This window comes from Perca fluviatilis, chromosome 8 (genome assembly GCF_010015445.1).
Source record: "Perca fluviatilis chromosome 8, GENO_Pfluv_1.0, whole genome shotgun sequence".
NCBI lineage: Eukaryota > Metazoa > Chordata > Actinopteri > Perciformes > Percidae > Perca > Perca fluviatilis.
The window spans coordinates 40,774,776-40,794,409 of record NC_053119.1 but is presented as its reverse complement, the minus strand read 5'-3'; the positions used below and the strand labels follow the sequence as shown (position 1 = coordinate 40,794,409).

The following is a 19,634-nucleotide window of genomic DNA, read 5'->3' as shown; positions in this document are numbered from 1 at the left end:
CTCAACGCATGATCATCACACTTGTGTACACACAACACAGCCAGTGTCAAACACCCATGAAACAGGTTTTTGCTCGGCGCTGCATTTAATCTTTAGTCCTTCACACAGATTTCCAAATACATATTTTACTGCCCAAACATATTACTGGAAATATGTAACTATAACTCACATACGTATGTGAATAATGTAAAAAAAAACTAAAGTAAAAACAATGTAAAAAAAAAACAACAGACCTAGTGTTTCGGTACATGTCCATATAGGTACTACACACAAAAGGGTTTGATTGAAACGTGGCTTAAGTGGGAGCAAACCCAGCAGCCTCACTGGTCATATCAGCGCATAAAAATATTAACATAACCTCCATCTGCCACATCCAACAAAAAAACCTGTTCATCTCTCGCTTCCTCACACTGCTTCCCTCCATTCCTCTGTCACTTTCCATCTCTCCATCTTCCTCCGTTTCATAACAACCCTCCCTTCATATGCCTCCATCCCATTCCTCCGACGGAGGAGGGATTTGATTTCAATTTGTACATGTGGCAGACTAACTGGTGCAGAAGCACACATATCTGGGCCACTTCAAACTAGGAAACCCCAGAGACGGAGCGAGGCCATCTGGCTCCTGGATAACACACACATTACACACACTCACAAATAGTATCACAGGCATTACACACGGATGGACAGACAGAGAGACACACAGAGTCTCTGGGGGTGTAACAGGGTTGCAGTGAGAGTGAACCAGGTCTCTGCTGGCGGACCTATTTCAGTTTCACTAAATAAAGACAGACAGTCACTAACTGGAGTACAAGTGCAAAACACTTAACATGGCATGAACAGAGGGAGAAAGGGAGGGTTTGCCATTTAGAGCTTTAGATTAGGGGTGTCGCCGACTAAGAATGTTCATAGTCCAATCAGAATTGTCAAGTCTTGCCTATTGTCGAATGATTGTCGAATCATGTGGGTGGGGGGCCACCGGCGGTCACGGATCATGGAAAGTGAAACTTTAATCTGTCATTGGGCGGTTGGATTTATTTAAAAAGATTTACAAAAAGCTTCAAAGATATGAGACAAAACCTCAACGACCACCAGCAAGCACGGTATGTGGTCGGGCGACCTAGAGAGGGACTATAGAGAGCGAGTGTACTTAAAACAAAGACGTGAATCAGAGAAATAAAACATTTTCGCCGTTTCATCAAAAGAAATGCAGCTGTAGCAAGCATCTCACTATCACCACAGACGGTTTAGAATAGAGGATCTTTGCATTATCCACATTGATATTTAGACATAACAAATTATGTATCCAGCCTGAAAGTGGGAAGTTAGGATGGAAGTACAAAGAGTCGTTGTGCTATGAAGATGATACACCATCTCATCTCGTCTCATTGGTGTGAACTGGCAGGTTTCAGAGCGATGGCAAAGTAGCAAGATTCATGCCCTCTTTCGGCTGCGTGTGATAAATCCTTAGACACATAATTAAGCGAAAACAGTCAAAAATGGAGCATTATATATCTATCTGCACTCATGTCATCATGTCATGTTTAGCAACACAAGCTAGAAGTTAATTTCCACCCATGTTCAATGTTCACTGTTCTTGTAGGGCATGCATAATCTATTTTCAAGAAACTGTGGTCTGAACTGGACTTTACGGCCGGGCGAAGATTTGACTGTGAGACTGGCAGTCGAATCAGCATATTCGACTTTTCGGGGTCACCCCTACTTTAGATAGACTTAATATTTCTTGGAAACAGGAAGAAGTTATCTCAGTGCTCAGTGAGAAAGTTAAAGGAGTGAGCTAAAGAAGGAAGACAGCTGGGGAAACAAAGGCAACGCACGCTGAGACAAAGAGTGTTTTTAGAGCATCTGGATAAAGTCGTGCAGGGAGAAAGACGATGGACTCACCACTCCCTCCTCAGCCGGGGCGTTGTCTCCCACAACCAGCATCGCAGGACACCTGCAGAAACATTTAGACTGTTAAGACAAGTGGCTGGAGGCGGCCTCGTGGTTATATGTTGAGTTTTAGGCCGGATTATTTTCAGTATTGGTATGATTCTGCTAATTATTATTTTGATTAAAGCTTGAGTGCATAACTTTTTTATATAAATGAACATCCGTTATATTCAAGCCATCGCCAAATGAGTTGCTACAAAGCTAATTAAGACTATCAGCTCCACACAACCCTCTCTGGATTTCTCAGTATGACTATGTTCAGAAGGTTGGGGCGTCCGGCGACTTTCACACACAGAAACTAGAGTGAAGATCTCTTCTGAAGAGTCCATCATGTTTTTTTAATCCTTCATGTCCTCCATGGCTACTAGCAAGTGCGTGGAGGAGGGGGGGGGTACGCGATCACGGAAGGCTTGCATCATGTGGATGCGCTGAAAGTTTTCCTCATGGGGGAGACAGGAACTATGTACTATAGCTTTAATCAGCTTGTGTAGTGGGGTTAGGTTTAGGGTAGTCTGGCATTGCCCTAAAGGTCTGGAATTCCAGGATGGGAAAAAACATGCTGTTTTTTTGGCATTTCTTTAAACCAATCACAATCGCCTTTGGTGGTGCTAAGCGAAATACCCCCAAATATTATATTAATTACTGTTAGTGTTTTCATCTTCATAAATGACTGAAACGATCTGGTCACATACTGAGTTTATTTACGGATAGCGTTTATCCAGGTTATACAGTATGTTTGGGAACCATTACGCAAGCTGCATCACCCTGTCAGGGTTCCAATTCGCAATAATGACAGGCTTGCTCTACATTATCCCACTTATTACACAACTTATCACACAGCTAATTACGGAGCTAGCGTAAGCTCACTGTGTTCCGGACACTTCCAACGCATCACAGTGTTGTGGACACTTGATCCGTGGAGCTCTGTATGAGCCCGAATATTGATTTGAAAATGGTTTGCCAGAGTCTATGATCAAAACTCTGTCCATGGCAACGGCCTGTTATACAGAAATAGCAGACCGCAGAATGCCATGACTGACCAATCAGAATCAAGAATTCAACCAAGCCGTGTAATAGATGTGTATATATATATATTAATTTATATATATATGAATTACATTTAACTCAATTAGACCCAAATTAACTGGATGATGTACATGGTTATATTATGAAACTGTGTGTGCAGACTCACTTCAGAGTCTTGGCATTGAGCACCGTCCCACTGCGATTCATTTCCAGGTCCCTCCGGCTGAAAGAGACATCATAAATGTTATGTTAAGAAGTATTCAGATCCTTTACTTAAGTAAAGTTAGCACATAACACAATGTAACAATACTAATTTACGGGCACACTTTCTGCATTCATAGTTTGACTCATGCAGGTACAGAGTTATTAAGACGTGTCAACAGCAAAATGCACTCAAGAGAGAGTAAGTTTCTCTCCACCTGTTGTACATGTTCCAGAAAAGCTGCAGGTTGAACTGGTTGACGGTGTTGTTAATCTGTTGCCGGTAGCTCTGCACCAGCTCTGTGTTGTTCATCAGCTCCTCCTGCAGACAAACACACACACCGGCTCACACATCTGCCTCTAAAACACACGTGTCAAACTCAAGGCCTGCGGGCCGAACCCAGCCCCTGGCAGATTTGGATCAGGCTCGCAAATTAATTTAGGTTCATGATAAATATTGGCCCGCCTAGTTGTGCGCCAAACCTTTTGTAGACCATAACTATGCGACATTCAAATCAGAATTTGGCAGATTTGCCGACTTTGAGACTCAGAAACTCCTCCAGAAGCAGAAAGTTGATGTTGCAGGTTGTTTGGAGTCGGCTGTGTGGTAGCTGCTTTTGTTTTGCTTGATTTGCTAAATTCTTTCTTGGCTAAGGAACGTTTTGGCTCACTTTTGTAGGGATTTATGTCAACAAAAATGTCAAAAAACATCTACAAAAATAACACCGTAAAAAAGGCAACATGCAGCAATACAATCAAAGCTATTTGACTTTTTCGATGAAATAAAAGCATGTAAATAAACTATAAATGTCTGGCCCTTAATGTGATTCTCATTTTCCAGTGTGACCCCTTAGTGAAATTGATTTTGACACCCTTGCTCTAACAGATATCTGGGTGAATATAACCTCTGAATATAGTCTCTGATTTGAGAATTAGGAAATGTCACTTTCCTTGCCTTGTTTTTCGTACCATAAATGAAGAGAAACTAGAATAGAAATGAAAAACAATTCTTGTCCAACTTTACTCCCGGTCCCTGGGCTTACCTGGCTGAAAAGATGTGGCAGCACAGTATCTGGCAGAGCGCTGGTCAGACCTGACAGCTGGGGGGGGGGGGAAGACAGGGAGATTGGTATTGTAAGAATAACAAGCAGGTGTGGATTTGGAAGTGTATATACAGTGTGTACCAACTCCAAACATTAGTACACAGTAATAAACAGACACCTTGGTGGCAGCCCAGTCAATCCAGCCTTTGCCGTTGGGGTCGATGTTGAGCAGAACCAAACCCTCCACCATGTCAGGAAAGATCAGCTGAGAGCAGGAGACACACGTCTTAGATTCAGAGGTAGTGGCAAAAAGACTTTGACAAAATACAATACTGTCGTCCCCTCTAAAAACGATTGTTTAAGCAGCAATTAAGACCCATATTAACGCAAAAGCAGAAAGCTATGTGACAAAGTATAAGAGTGCCATGTCCCACGTAGGGAGGCAAACTGTCATGTGGGTGGTATTAGAGGGGAGGAATAAACGACTGTTATCGTCGCATGGCTTGGAGATCTTGTTACAAAAATCACTGCAGAACATAAACCCCTAAATGTTTAATCCAACGCTATGCTCATTGTGAACAGTAGAGTACAGTGTAGGAGGATTAAGATGTCACTTACAGCAAACTTGGCCAGAATGTAAGCTCCAGCTCCAACTCCAATCCCAACGATGCTCTTAAATCTAAAGAGACGAGAAAGAGAAATAATGATACACTATTATTAATCTTTCATATGTGTGGAGGGTACATGGATACAAGAATCCTGACAGAGTGTTGTGGCAGTCTGGTGTGCGTTCAGTATACGATGTTACAGACTGCCATTGTTGGAAGCACAGATTGAAAAGCATGCTTGTGCCGAGCCAAGTGTTGTACCGTAGCTGCGGTACTCCATGTCCAGGCTAAAATTAAATTCTTGTTGGCAAGAAATGTCTTCGCTGGATATTTTCTATCTGCAATCTACAGAAATGTCATCATCATCATCATCATCAGACTGACTGAGTCTCTTGTTGTTTTTAAATCTCATCTTAAAACTCATTTATTTTCTTTGGCTTTTAACTCAGTTTGAGGGTTGACTTTGAGTTTTGTATTGCTGTATTTATTTTTATTGTTTTATTAATATTGTGTTGTGCCTCTGTTGTATGTTATTGTTTATTCATAGACTGTGTTCAGCACTTTGGTCAACAGTGTTGTTTTTAAAGTGCTTTATAAATAAAGGTGGATTGGATTGGATTGGAAATGGAATCAAAGAGGCTGACTAGCAACCTGACCATGGCCGTGAAGCTGTGCTGTTTTAACACAGGGAGACTTTTGGGAAAAAAAGGTGAATGCAAACAAATGTTGACTGATTTTTATTTTGAACAATAATTGCATGCTCATGCATCATTTTAAATGTACTAAAAATATCTAAAAGCATTTAAAAACAAATGTAGTTTTAACATGGACGTCAGGGGGCTACAAATGAAAAATAGCCTTTTGGCTAATTCTGGCATTTTTAACCCATGTATAATCATGCATTTTATTAATTTGCACTGTCCTTCTATTGAATAAACTGAATTGAATTGGTGTAAATCATTCACTGTCAATCATTCCTCTTGCACTATTGTACATATTGTATAATCGCCGTACATGTTGTAAAAGCCCTCCAACACTCACAATTTGCCCCAATATACATGCTGTGTAGTTGTTTATTCTGTATTACCATAGTCACGCCCGCCGATAGGGGGGGACAAACGGGTCTGTTGTCCCGGGCCCACAGTAGGGGCCAGAACTGGGCCCTCATTAAATTATGGAATAATTAAAAATCTTTTTTTTAAATAGGCCTATTTGTGGAAAAACAATATGTAGCATAATATTTGAATTACATAAAAGCTTTTTATTTGTTTTCTTCCTAATTGTCCTGGAAATGGTGGTCAAGAACCCCACCCCCACCCCCAACATAAAAATGGTTTGGCCACTGATCAAAATTTGATATTGTCACTTGATTTGAAGTTCAGTATGCTCAAAATGGCCGGTCAGCACAAGTCCGGAGCTCGGAAAAGGAAAGAAAAGAGAAGAAGAAAATAGAGGCCGTAGAGATTTTCTAAACAAATATTTAAAAAAAAGGTGGTGACGGTGAAGCTGGAACTGTCAACGTAGAACAAGGTAAGAAACAGCGCAGCCAACGTTTACGAGCCATGTAACGTAACTTAACAGGCCAGCTCTCATGTTAACGTCCATTAGCTCGTATAAAAGCCTGAGACAACACGTTAACTTTGACAGAAAGAGTTGAGTTTGGTAGCTCCATCAGTAAGGATGAGACAGAGAGAGATCCAGCTGCAGTCAGGTGACAGAGAGAGTGATGCGGGAGGGACAGAGTCAGGCTACCGGTGAGAGAGAGAGAGAGAGAGAGAGAGAGAGAGAGAGAGATGCGGGGGGGCTCGCTGCCCTGTCGGAGAGTCTGAGCAGGATGGATCAGAGACTGATTACACACTTAATTTCAGTGAGAGAGGAGAGGAAGAGCAAGGGAAAAGGAGAGATCTGGCCGCGAGGGGGAAGGGGGGGGACCCATCTAAGATCTCGTCCCGGGCCCAGGCAAGACTGTCAGCTGGCCTGACCATAGTCATGGCCTGTACAAACCTGTAGTAATAGTCACTCGTATAGACACATATCTATATACTTACATATCATTCATACCTTGCACTCTGTACTGTAGCATATGTTATTTATTCATACTGTAGCACGTTATTTTAATTTATTTATTCACTTATTCACTTCTGGTTAGACACTAACTACATTTCGTTGCTCTGTACTTGTGCGTGTATGTGCAATGACAATAAAGTTGAATCTAATCTAATCTAAAGGAAGGAAAGGAAAGATGAACAGATAATAATGCTGATTTTATATGTTATGGGAAAGAGGTAACGGATAGTTTTTGCAGCAACACAAAAATGTCTCATCTCTGACATAATGTCCCTGCAGATGGCATATGATGGTATAAAACATTGGCTGCGTTGGCTCTGTGAGTAAATGTGCAATATGTGTCATTTGTAAAAGCACCAACCCAAAGTGCTGCACCACAGTGGGCAGCATCGCGGCCAACTGGTCCATGGTGGGGTACTGGTACCTGCGGAGAAAAGGGACACAATGTCTGGTCAGCAATGCGGGGGCGGGGAGGGGGGTGCGATGCATGGGATTTCCCCCTTTCTGGTCCACATATCCCTGCCTCTGCTGAATTATTTTTATCCAACAAAATGTATCACCCCCATCATAGTTATCAATGCTTCTTCACCAATAGACCATTTATTATCTGCCTAAAATAGAAGTATTTTAAAGTAAAGTAAAGCGCTGTAACGTGAATATAGAATGATAAAATCAGAGCAGCAGTTGCTGGTTGTATTTAGCCGCTACAGAGCTCCGGGACGCCGGCTACCAGTGGCAGTTGTTTAGCCGCCAACAGGTGACTGTAAATCATCTGGTTTTACTTATTGCTCACTAGTGTGGTTCCAGAAAGTGAAACTTTTAACCAGGGGTCTTTTTTAACTTTCAAAAATGTATTTAAAACAATAATTTGGCAGCACCCCCCTAGTGCTCAGAGTCTCTGTTGAAGATCTCTGTTCTAAACCATCCGAGTGTGTGTGTGTGTGTGTGTGTGTGTGTGTGTGTGTGTGTGTGTGTGTGTGTGTGTGTGTGTGTGTGTGTGTGTGTGTGTGTGTGTTTTGTACCCCTGTGGCAACTGTGACGCTCCAATCTGCTGTCCCGGGGCATCGACGTGGCACACCACAAAGTGCTTGGTGATCTCCTGCATATCCTCATTACTGAAGAAAGAGTTGAAGCACAGCTTGTCTGCAGGAGAGTGAGGGAGGAGAGGAAATAAGGAGAGGTAGCATGGGGTGAGAGGACAGAGAGATAGGATGGGAAGAAACATGAGAGGGACGTAGAAAGAAAGCAAAAGGAGCGGGGGAGAGGATGGAGGGATGAGCACAGAGGAATGGGATCACATCAGACATTAACCACAGTCAGAGAGGACCTCGATGATTCAAACTGTGATATCATTTCTGACGCTGGAGCGTCTTTAAAATTAAAAAGCCGTTGGCAAGCATCAATAATAGTGCATATTGTAAATATTTACAGAGCAGCACAGCTTGTATAACAATGTTTTTTGCCATAAAAGGGTATGTGTTGTGTAACAGTACTGCAGTATGTGTTTCCACATTGTCCCTCAGCTCATTTTTAAATGAAGGGGGATTATGAGGGACTATAATTACATTTAAAAAATGTCCTTTCTTGCAAAAGAGAGCTTAATTTTAAGAGTGACTCACTGAGGATTTATCTAAAAAAATGTGAGCTCTACTTCCTGAACTAGTGTAGAAAATCCACAACATGGCATTCTGAAATAGCTACATTTAATGGATGTCAGCTCAGTTGTTGCCCTCCTCCCCCTGGCTCTGCAGTTGGCCTACTTTCAGCCCCAAATTCGTGTCAGACTCAGTGAAACCACGCAGCAACATTGTTTTCGCCTCTGGCTGCGACTGAGCGCTGTTGATTAACAAAACGGTTAACATGGCGACTGAGTTAGAGATGGAGAAGTAGGGGACTTGTAACTTATACAGAAACACCGATGCTACGTGAGGACAGAGCGGTGAGAAGTTTCTCTCACTTTGTCATCAATCCGTGCTGAGTCATCGGTCAGCGTTCGCAGTCTGCACTCCCACTGACTTCTTGACCTACTTACTCCCTTCACACTTCCCTTCTACATATTTTCTGCTCCTTGACACCTTTTTCTAAATGTCTTTCTCTTTCTCTCTCTCTCTCTCTCTCTGTCTCAATCAATCAATCAATCAATCAATCAATCAATCAATCAATCAATCAATCAATCAATCAATGGGGCTTTGTTGGCATAGGAAAAAGAAGTAAACATGAAAACAAAAGTTATTAAAGTGATGGTTGGGAGTAATTTCACCCTAGGGTCCTTTGCACCATGACCTCGAGCCAAACACCCCCCCAGAAGCTTTTTTCACCTGGGTCTAACATTGGGAGAGTTAGCGTAGAGTAGCGTTATCAGCTGATTAGCTTAGCGCAGGGGCTAACGGACCCACGTTTGTATCTCGTAAATGACCCCACTAATAATGCCCGAAATGATACCAAACGTCTACAAGTAGTACAAATAGGTTATGCTCTCATAAAACGATGGATTGGAAAGTTTGTAAGTACACCAGAAGTTTATGAACACTTGCCTGCTGGCTTCAGCTCTCTGTTGCTGCTGCTGCTACCTGCAGTTAGACGAGTGCTTAGGGCCGTCTACAAATTACTACACCGAAAAGAGTTACAACAAAAATATTTATTAATTCAATGATTAAATAACGTAATGTCTCCAAACTTACCTCAATTATTACTTGCCTCCTGCTAGTTATACTACAGCACTTACTTTAAAAAAAAAAGTTAAATTAATAAATATTTTTGTTGCATCTCTTTTCGGTGTTGTAATTTGTAGACGGCCCTAAGCACTCGTCTTACAGCAGCAACAACAGCAGAGAGCAGAAGCCAGCAGGCAAGTGTTATTTACATAAACTTCTGGTGTACTTACAAACTTTCCAATCCATCGTTTATGAGAGCATAACCTATTTGTACTACTTGTAGACGTTGGTATCATTCCGGTATCATTAGTGTAAGTAACTGAGATACAAACGTGGGTCCGACAGCCCCTGCGCTAAACTATTCAGCTGATAACGCTACTCTAGCTAACTCTCCCAATGTTAGACCCAGGTGAAAAAAGCTTCTGGGGGGGTGTTTGGCTCGAGGTCATGGTGCAAAGGACCCTAGGGTGAATTACTCCGAACCATCACTTTAAGCAATATGAATCTAATGAAAATTTAAAGACAGGAAAATTTAATATTATAATCTTAAATGTTCCTGTCTTTAAATGTTCATTAGATTATCTTTAAATATTCTAAATATGATATATATGAACATATATTTAAAGCGCTATTACAAATAAATAACTATAAACAAACAGTATTTTTTTAGGGATGTATTTGTTTGTGTGTGTGTGTGAGTGTTATAATTATAATACATAGATAAACACACACACACGCTCTCTCTCTCTCTCTCTCTCTCTCTCTCTTCTCATCTCTTTCTCTCCATTTACATTTTTCAATTAGCTTTATTGGCATGACAAAATCAATACATTTAATTTCCTCTAGCTTTTTTTCCCACTCCGTCCTGTTTGCTTCTCCTCTCTACTTCTGTGTTTCTAATCGGGGGAGTGGCAGGGCACTGTGCTATTTGTTGATTGGGAGTCATTTTACATGGGACAATAAACAATAAATAAAATAACAATAAACTCCCTACAAATTTTCTTGTTTTTGCCCTTCCTTCCACAGTCGCGCCACAGTCGAGTGATTTAGTGACAGGCAGTGAATACTAAAAGCCTCAGTCGTGCTGCTGCAGCAGCAAAACACCAGTTATTTAATTTTTTTGTCTATTATGTCTCCTTTATTACTGTTTTTTTTATTCCACATGCATTAGAGTGTATGTATATTTTATTATGTTTTTTCCAAGTGAGATGGATAATCAGCTTAGTAATAAAGAGAGAAAGGAAAAGCACCAAAACCTGCAGTGGGACAGACAACAACAGCAGCCCCCACCATCTCTGTCCCACCTCCACCCGTCAAAGCAGCGCCGCTGGCCCCGCCCGCCTCCCTCCGCAGGATGGGGATGTTTTTCTGACCTACATTTCATGGATGCCTCTTACACAGTCTTCACATCTTTTCATTTGCCACCTCATTTCCTTCTCTATTTTATATTTCTGTCGCCACTCATCACACTAATGATGTGTGTGTGTGTGTGTGTGTGTGTGTGTGTGTGTGTGTGTGTGTGTGTGTGTGCCAGCAGAGTGCAGGTGGAAAGGAATGAAGCGACATAGACGCCAATTATCACTTCTGATGTGAAGAAACACCTTGCCGAAAAGCCTGAAACGTCTGTCAAGCAACACGCACCCACGCACGCACGCACGCACACAGACAAGGACGTACGCATGCACGTGCACAGACACACACACACACACACACACACAGACACAAACAGATGCGAACGCATGCAAGCACGCACACACACACACACACACACACACACGCACACACATTTTTGTTGGATACTCACGGTTCAGTCCCACATCGTGGTAGGTGAGGATTGCGGGCTTGTTTCCTTTGGGTGCCCCGCGGATCACCACGTGCAGCATCCCATAAGGGGTCTCGATATCATGTTCCTGTGAAACACACAAACACACTCTCACTCACCTGGTGTTCACACACAGTCAGCTGCTTCAGTGAGAACATTAGCACTTTTTATATATATATATATATATATATATCTCCAAATGAGGAACTTTATTTCTTCTATACAAAACCTTCCTGCACTCTCATCCTTAGAATAAATTACAACAAACAATTGCAATGAGAGGGGTTTGATCTCATCAATATATAACTGGCTTACATCTGGCTCTAAAGAAACATCAATAGTTAGACTTGAGACATGGAGGGAGACTTTGAAGAGGACATTTCAGAAAACGTTTGGAAGAAAACTTGATTTAAAGCTACTCATATATAATTGGCTGATGCAGACATACACAACTCCTGTTAAATTGAATAAATAGAAGAGTAATATACCTGAAGTTTGTTTAAAATGCAATGAGGCTAAAGGAACATTATGCACTGAGTCTGGGAGTGTGACAAAATTCAATCATTCTGGAGGGAGGGGGTCAATAAAACTATGTTTATCTTGTCAGTGACCCTAAGAGGATTTTGCTGCACGGTTATTCAACAAATCTGAATCTGAAACCCCAAGAATACAAATGTATTGATTTTGCTATACAACAGGCAAAAAGGACTATAGCTCTCATCTGGAAGATCATGGGATTGTTGAAAATGTAATAAAAACATTGTAAAAGAAGAAAGAAAGAACATATTGGCATGTGAATCCTCACAGGGAAACAGTTGTAAGGAGATCCATCTGTGCATTATAAGAAACTCATTATTCAACCTGCTTTTTATTGAATTTCAGTCAAATGCTCCTTCACCATTAACAGCCAATCTATGCAGGATTGCTCCTCATTAATCTTCAGTGTTAAGGCTTCCACATCAGTATGACCGAGAGACAGCGTCTCAGCTCTATGGAAAGAAGGTCGGTAATTACTTTGACCTATATCCGAATCCTGACAGTAAATTAGTGGATGTGGATTGATGCCATGCTCTGCAATAATTGAGCAGTAAATGGCTGTAAAGACTGTAGACTGTAACATTTCTATGGCAAAAAGAAGGAAATTAAAAATTAAATATAAAAATGTCTATGCCAAAAAGAGAAGGGAGGTTTGAATCTATGTAATATTATACAACAAGTAGATGGGAATTGGAAACATTCAAAACTGGACATGAAGCTAATTGAGGGAAAATTTGAATGTACGGTCAAAATGAGTTATTTTACATAAAAATATAATGATTCATCTGACTTATGTTGGAGGCGCTGTAGCTTGGCAGGGTTTTTATTTATATATTCTTGGAGAAAATCATATTCTTAAAATCAAATTCAGCTTTAAAAAAAAATCCTACCTAAGAACATAGCAGGCAATTATTTAAATGTTGTATTAAGAGTTTTGCCTTTAAAATATTGATCTCATTGGTTAAAGTAACAACATCCAAATAAGTTAGAGTCTATTGCATGTGCTCTGTTTTATTATTTTTTACAGTCAATTATTTGGCATGAAATAAAAGTAGAGATGTCTAATTGCTGCTATTGGCTCCAAACAGTTTGCTTGTTGCGCATCCAAACCTCTCTTGTTATGACCCACATTTTGTCAGCAGCCGCTGGTCACAGCCAGCCAAACTCAAAATGGAGGTAGGAGAAATGTGTTGTTGTGTAAACACACACACACACACATACGCACACAGACACAGCGACGTGGTGTTTTGGGCGATAAAATGCACGGAAGCCTTTATTGATGATGCTGACACTCATGTCTATGTACTCCAATTTAAGCTCTACAAACAGGGATCCAATACAGAAGTATTGTTTTTCCTTTAGCATGTTTTTACAACCTCTATACTATTCAGACACGGACAAACAGTTGACTGAAAATCCTCCGGCAAACTGCTGCTGTCAATCTACAGCATCTCTCACTGAAACATCATACGCATTGACTATGGAGTGATTTCTCACAGTACAGAAACAAACTGCACGTATGGATGCAGCCAATTGACATACATCTGCACAACCCCCCCTGCAGCAGCAGATAGTCATGCAGCCAGCAGTTATGAGTTAATCCAGCCAGATTATCTCTGTATTATTCCAGCCTCAACATCAGTGTTATCTGCAATCAGCATTCTAATTTGAGACTACTGCATCAGGCGCTTTGTTCACAGACTGTTTGCAGTGGATTCTGGTAAATATGACATGGAGACATTCCAAAAACACATGAGCTCCTATTGACCTTCAGACAGCCAGGAGGAAAACATAGAGAGGAATTTATAATATCTCTCAATGGAAGTGGCAATCACGCTTCCAAAATAAGCTTTTCTGATGCTACACAGTAACATGATTGGTTGGATTTGCTTCATTTAATTGTGACCTTGGGTCCAAAAAAGAGCAGAAAGCGCATACACACACACACAAACACACACACACACACCATCTGTGTACACGTTGAGCGAGCTTAAGTGTGTCAGTGGGCCAGAGTCAAAGAATGACCCATCATTTGACAATGACGCTGCAGTTTTTCTTCTTCTCAATACAGAATATTAATACAAAACATATTCCATATAGTAATGTAACACAGCTCACTTTAAAAAACAAAACAGTTTTTTTGTGTAAAGGCCGTTGATTGCCAGCAAAATATACCAAATTTGTAAAGACCCAGACATTCATTCTGACATTGCTTTATCACACCAGATCCAAAACACAGTGAATATATATATATATATATATATATATATATATATATATATATATATATATATATATATATATAGTGTACATCTTTCCCTCACACTCCTGCCTACCACTCACCCCGTCCCAGCACTCAGGCATGGCTCCACAGTAACTGCACTCTCAGTCGACAAAGAAGAGGAGGGTGCAGAGGGTGGGGGGTGGGTGGACGAGCAGCCAGGCCTCTCCTGTTTTAAGGGACTAGGTCCTGGTGAGCCCTCGCTGCACGGTGGAGAGTCGGATGCTAGATGCTGCAGACTGCTGCAATGTCTTTGTCTGCTGGGCAATACTCCCACCCCAGACCCTTAAGCCTCGGAGCTGCCCCCCTCCCACCCCTCCCAATCCCTTTTCTCACACTCTATAGGCGCTTGAGACAGGGTGTGGGGGGAGGCTGGAGATGATTTGCTCAGAGCGCTGCCTCCCCTGCACAGGATTGGTCAGCTGTCTCATCAGTCTCTAGTCTGCACTCTCTCTCTCTCTCTCTCTCTCTCTCTCTCTCTCTCTCTCTCTCTCATCAGCACCACTGCTCTGGTTTGGATCTATTCCTCCTTCACTGTCTTTCTGTTTTCCTTAGCGACCGTGGTTTTGTTCCAGCCTTTTGGCCAAAACAAAACAAAGCAGCCGCTGTTCCTGATTTAGCCGTAATGAGGCCGCATCTTTTGATGGAAAATATTAGGAGACCTCTACTGGAGGACGGCAGATAGTCTGGACATAACGTGTTATGCAGCAGTCAACAAGAATAAGAGGAGAATCATCATGCGTTGATTATTGCAACAGCCTCTTCACTTTGTCTTAAAATCTATTGAGGCTGTTTAGGATTTAGACTTTTCATCAGAACAAAATCAATAATTTCCAGTCATACGCCTTAAGACCTTCGCTAATGTTAGCAATTAATTGCAGTTAAACAAAGAAACCTCCATTATGTAAGAAAAAAGACCATTATGTAGTAATTGTTACAGTGCTAGCTATACATACAGCATCCGGGGAGCAACTTGGGGTTCAGTGTCTTGCTCAGGGACACTTTGACATGCGGCCAGAGGAGCCTGGGAATCAAACCTAAAAACTTGTGGTTGAGGGGTGACCACTGTACCTCCGAGCCGTGGTAGACTACAGTGGAGTACAGTGAGCTCTAGTGAGTTTTGAAGTTGTGTCCACCCACAGCCGCCTCGCTGGCATTGTTAGATCAGGAAGCAGAGGATGAATGGATTTATTGGCTGCATCTCATGACCCTGATTTGATAGCTCCTCGACTCCTCGGTCCTCGGCTGAACCATAAGTTGTTATGTGCCTCTGCGGTGAAGGCAACTCAAGCATTTCTGTTGTCTAACACAGTTCTCATATGTCTTGGGAGTCAAACAGTGAAAAAAATAAACATTATAACTTATACAGTGGACAAAATATCCCAAAAAAAATTCCAGACACTTTTGCCCTCATGACATTCTCTTATGCCAATACTCAAAATAGTAATGCCATATTTATTGATATCACACATACAGTAATGCTACACAAGCATTTGTGTTGTCTAAAACAGTTCTTCTATGTCTTGGGAGTCATCATCATCATCATTATAATGAACATTATAAGTTATATAGTGGACAAACTATTTATTTCCCAGACTTATGCTAAACCTCAAAACAGTAATGCCATGTTGATGTTGCAAATTCTATATTTTGTGGGTTGGGTTAAAAATAGTCTGCACACTATATATTGCAAATATCAAGTTTGCAATGAAGCAATGCTTTTGGTAAAATGACAACTTTTACAGTTTAGTTAAACACACATGAATGTCTTACAAAAAACTTCAATTACTTGAAGAATGAATTCTATAAAGGAGCTATATCTCACTGGCAGCCAGCACGAAGAAACAACACGGCTCTTTAAATGCAGCGATCATTTTTGAGAGCTTGAAGTGTCAGGTTTAAGTGCGAAAGAGAGGTGTTTCATGAGAAAACGTCTCATTAGTCCCGCAGCACGTGTCAGACTAAAACAAACCAGAGTTGTTACATGTGTGAAGCTCAACTTCTTTGTTGTTATGAATCTCAACTTTAAAAAAAAAAGGACATCTCAAATGGCTGGCGTAATGGTTCATGCAAGTTGATGAATTGGATAGCTCTACTCGAGTTTAAAACTGGTGTAAAACCTGCCAGGGCAGCCACCACAGTGCTGAAAATAGTATAAAGAATATGTTAGCCATTCGACCATATCAACACATTCTCACTCCTGTCACATTAAAAAGCGGCGCTTGATCCGGTGGATTTGGATATATATATTTTTTATAACCCTTTAGTGTCATATTTGGATGCGCTTGGCCGGGACTCTTGGTGTCACTTTTTGACGCTCTGGGTCGGGACCTACGTTTAACTGACATGCAGCACAAGAACGGGACAGTTAGGCCTCCTGCACACTGCCTGCGTGCCGTGAGCGTGGCGTGAGCGTGGCGTGGGCGTGCGGGGCGTGGGCGTGGGCGGCGTGGGCGTGGCGTGGAGCGTGGCGTGGCGTGAGCGTGGCGATGAGCGTGGCGTGAGCGTGGCGTTTCTGTTGCGTGGCGTTTTCTATGTCGTTGCACACCAGAAACCTGTCTGACGCTGCGCAGCTGCTGCTAGCCATAGTTTCCCATAAACATAAACTTAAATATATACTGATCTGATTACAGCAAAGACAACGTCGGCAGTATTGACGGCAACATAGGCTCCAGAATATTTCCTTCTGGATTGACAGGTGCAATATTTGAAAATCGATAATTATTATTATTATTTTTAATTACATTTATATCTACATTTATGTCAAAATCTAGAGACTTTCAAACATCAAAAGCTGTTTACCATAGTAAGCAAGCACCAAGAGATAGCAAACAAAGAAAGATTAAGAACACAAAAGACGAGACGCACTGATAAGAAAAGGAGAGAACAGAGACAGAGGAAGGCTTAATCTCAACATGACAGCAGCACACACACACTAGCTCATACCTTCCAATCCCCCGCTGGCATCAGCTGTTCACAGCTTTCCTGCAGTGAGAGACAAGCAGAGAGAGAAAAGACAGAGAGAACCAAATTAAAATGGGTAGGACATAAGTGATCTGAACTTACACACACACACACACACACACACACACACACACACACACACACACACACACACACACACATTTATGTGTGCATCCACTGTTGGAACTGAAGACTTACAGAAGAGCAACACAAGCTGTGCACTGTAGGTCCAAACCACAGACACAAAAAACACAGTTTCCCAAAAGCACCTTAGCAGTACAGTGTCGTGTTCAATCATTTTCAACTGTCTCTGAACATTAACAGAAATGTAGGTCATAAATTCAATTTAGCATTATTTTCCCCATTTATAGGCACAAAACGCCAATATTTTTGTAGTAGAATTGTACCGTAGGCATTTGAACTAATTCAAAGGTACTCCAGCAATTTAGTAATGCACTGCATTGGGTCGGGCTACTAACAAGAGACATATTTAAAACCGAATGGTCAGAAGGGATGCAATGGAAGTCAAGTCTGAGTTAGTCCCTATAATGGTTCAAATTCCAATGCTGGATCCTACGTTTCCCATAATGCAGCAAGTCAGTGGCTTTCATCAGGCCCTGGTAACCAGCCATTAAAATGTCACATCACCAGTTTTTACCAAACTCTCTGTTAAAAGGTTTTTGTTAACCCTGATGACATCATAATGACATCATCAGGCTTGTTTTGTTGGACTTTGAAACGCTCCGTCCAGAGCCACAGAAGACATGATTCAACTGATTTCAAAGTAGTAGTAGTACTCTCTCTGTGGCTAGCAAACTGATATTGGTGGGTAAAATTGGTGGAGTGCCCCTTTAAAAGCACTGTTTTAAAGGGTAACTTTGGTATTTTTCAACCTGGATTTATGCATGTTTCTGTGTCTAAGTGACTGATGGAAGTTTTGAAATTGATCCAGCATTAAGCAAGACTGCTGCAGCCAGCAGCAGCGAAACAAGCTGTAATGGAACGTTAATGGGCAAGTGCTCACCTTCAATTTCCGTCCACTAAAAGTGCTTGTTTTCCCACTGATAGGCTCAGGGTGTTACTGTAAGTGTCTGAGAACATTGGATGGAAGGGATCTCTACAGAGATAGACCTTTTTGTTAAAAAGTAAAATCCTTTTTGTTAAAAAGTAAAATCCTTTTTGTTTAAAGGCAGTTACACACCGACCAGACGGCCGACCGTCGGCAGAAAAGTCAGTGTGACTGATCAGTCTCCCCGAGTTGGTCCAAAAAGTGCCTCAGACGTAATACGTCTCCATAACAGCAGACGGCGTTAATCTGTTTGTTGCCCAAAAAAATTAAAACCGGCAGCTGATTCGACGAATGCGTCACATGGGTTTGTTTTCTCCGGAAATTCAAAGCCAGACTGTCATGGCGGCTTGTTCAGAACACAATCTCATATTGTACTAAAATAGTTCACCGAAAAGTGTTTCTGAAAACATTTTAAGAGAGAAATAGGCCGTGCAGTTGCTGAATCTGTCTTCATTTCAGCTCAACAAAGGTCAGTTTAAAAGATTTTCGTCAGATTTTGAGAGACTCTAGTCACGCTCATTCCGCTTGCCATTTCCGGGTGAATCCCGACTGCCTCCGACTGAACACGTCAGTTCGGCCAAAATGAACGCCGACAGCCCCCCAGACTGACGACGGCACGGAACACGCTGAACAGACTCGAGTCACCGACAGACTGTCCAACGGCCGATTATCAGGTTAGTGTGTCAGCACCTTAACATAAAACGGCCCCGAAATCGCTATACCTACCAGATTACATTCAGATAAACAGTCATTTTATTATCCCAAAATACACATCAAAAGCCATCTTGGTTCATCTTTCCACCGTTCCAACAATCACCACTCTGGTTTGGTTGAAATAAAACCTTAATTCTCCAATTTGCATGTGAAAATACAAGCTGAAAGTCCTGATTATTTACATGGAGTCTGGTGGAGTTTGGTGGGATCTTACTCTTTAACAACCACGTCTATCTCTGTAGGGATTCCATAATGTTGTCAGACACTAAGAATAATAATCTGAGTCTGTCAGCGGCAAAAACATAACTTTTTGTGGACGTAAATTGATGGTGAACATTTGCCCTCAAGGATTACATTGCAGCACGGTTCGCAGCTGCCGATTACAAAGTTCTCGCTCAATACTGGGCCAATTTCAAAGATTTCAGGTCACTTAGACACAAATGCTTTGGAAAATAGGGTCCAGGTTAAAAGAAAATACCGATATTACCCTTTAAAACATCTGTTTGCCTTTGGTTAGTGCCAAATACAGTCGTTATTCCAGCGTTATCTCGTTCTAAAGAGACAGTAAAGATAAGTACTTAAGTGCATGTGGGACACTGGGGACAAATCAGCAGTAACTAGTGAGGGTTAGATAGTCTTTTTAAATAGAGGATGAGAGAGAGAGCAAAGCAACCAGATTCCATACGAGTCATCTACGT

At 41.6% G+C, this 19,634-nt stretch overlaps 1 protein-coding gene across 7 annotated transcripts in view; it reads right to left on the bottom strand.

Moving 5' to 3' along the window:
* The window catches only part of ndrg4 (NDRG family member 4), a 71,393-nt gene that overhangs the window by 7,742 nt on the left and 44,017 nt on the right, over nt 1-19,634 (bottom strand). For 5 of the 7 annotated variants that reach the window (XM_039807841.1, XM_039807843.1, XM_039807839.1 and 2 more), the window contains 10 exons: nt 17,136-17,174; nt 11,354-11,459; nt 7,918-8,038; nt 7,257-7,319; nt 4,839-4,899; nt 4,399-4,485; nt 4,221-4,277; nt 3,396-3,499; nt 3,143-3,199; nt 1,903-1,954 (listed from right to left, as the gene is read on the bottom strand). In XM_039807841.1, coding sequence (XP_039663775.1) covers nt 1,903-1,954; nt 3,143-3,199; nt 3,396-3,499; nt 4,221-4,277; nt 4,399-4,485; nt 4,839-4,899; nt 7,257-7,319; nt 7,918-8,038; nt 11,354-11,459; nt 17,136-17,174 — 747 coding nt within the window. Of the gene's footprint in view, nt 1-1,902; nt 1,955-3,142; nt 3,200-3,395; nt 3,500-4,220; nt 4,278-4,398; nt 4,486-4,838; nt 4,900-7,256; nt 7,320-7,917; nt 8,039-11,353; nt 11,460-14,251; nt 14,465-17,135; nt 17,175-19,634 lie in introns of those variants that run through there. The other 2 variants (XM_039807844.1, XM_039807845.1) reach the window with 1 other exon arrangement.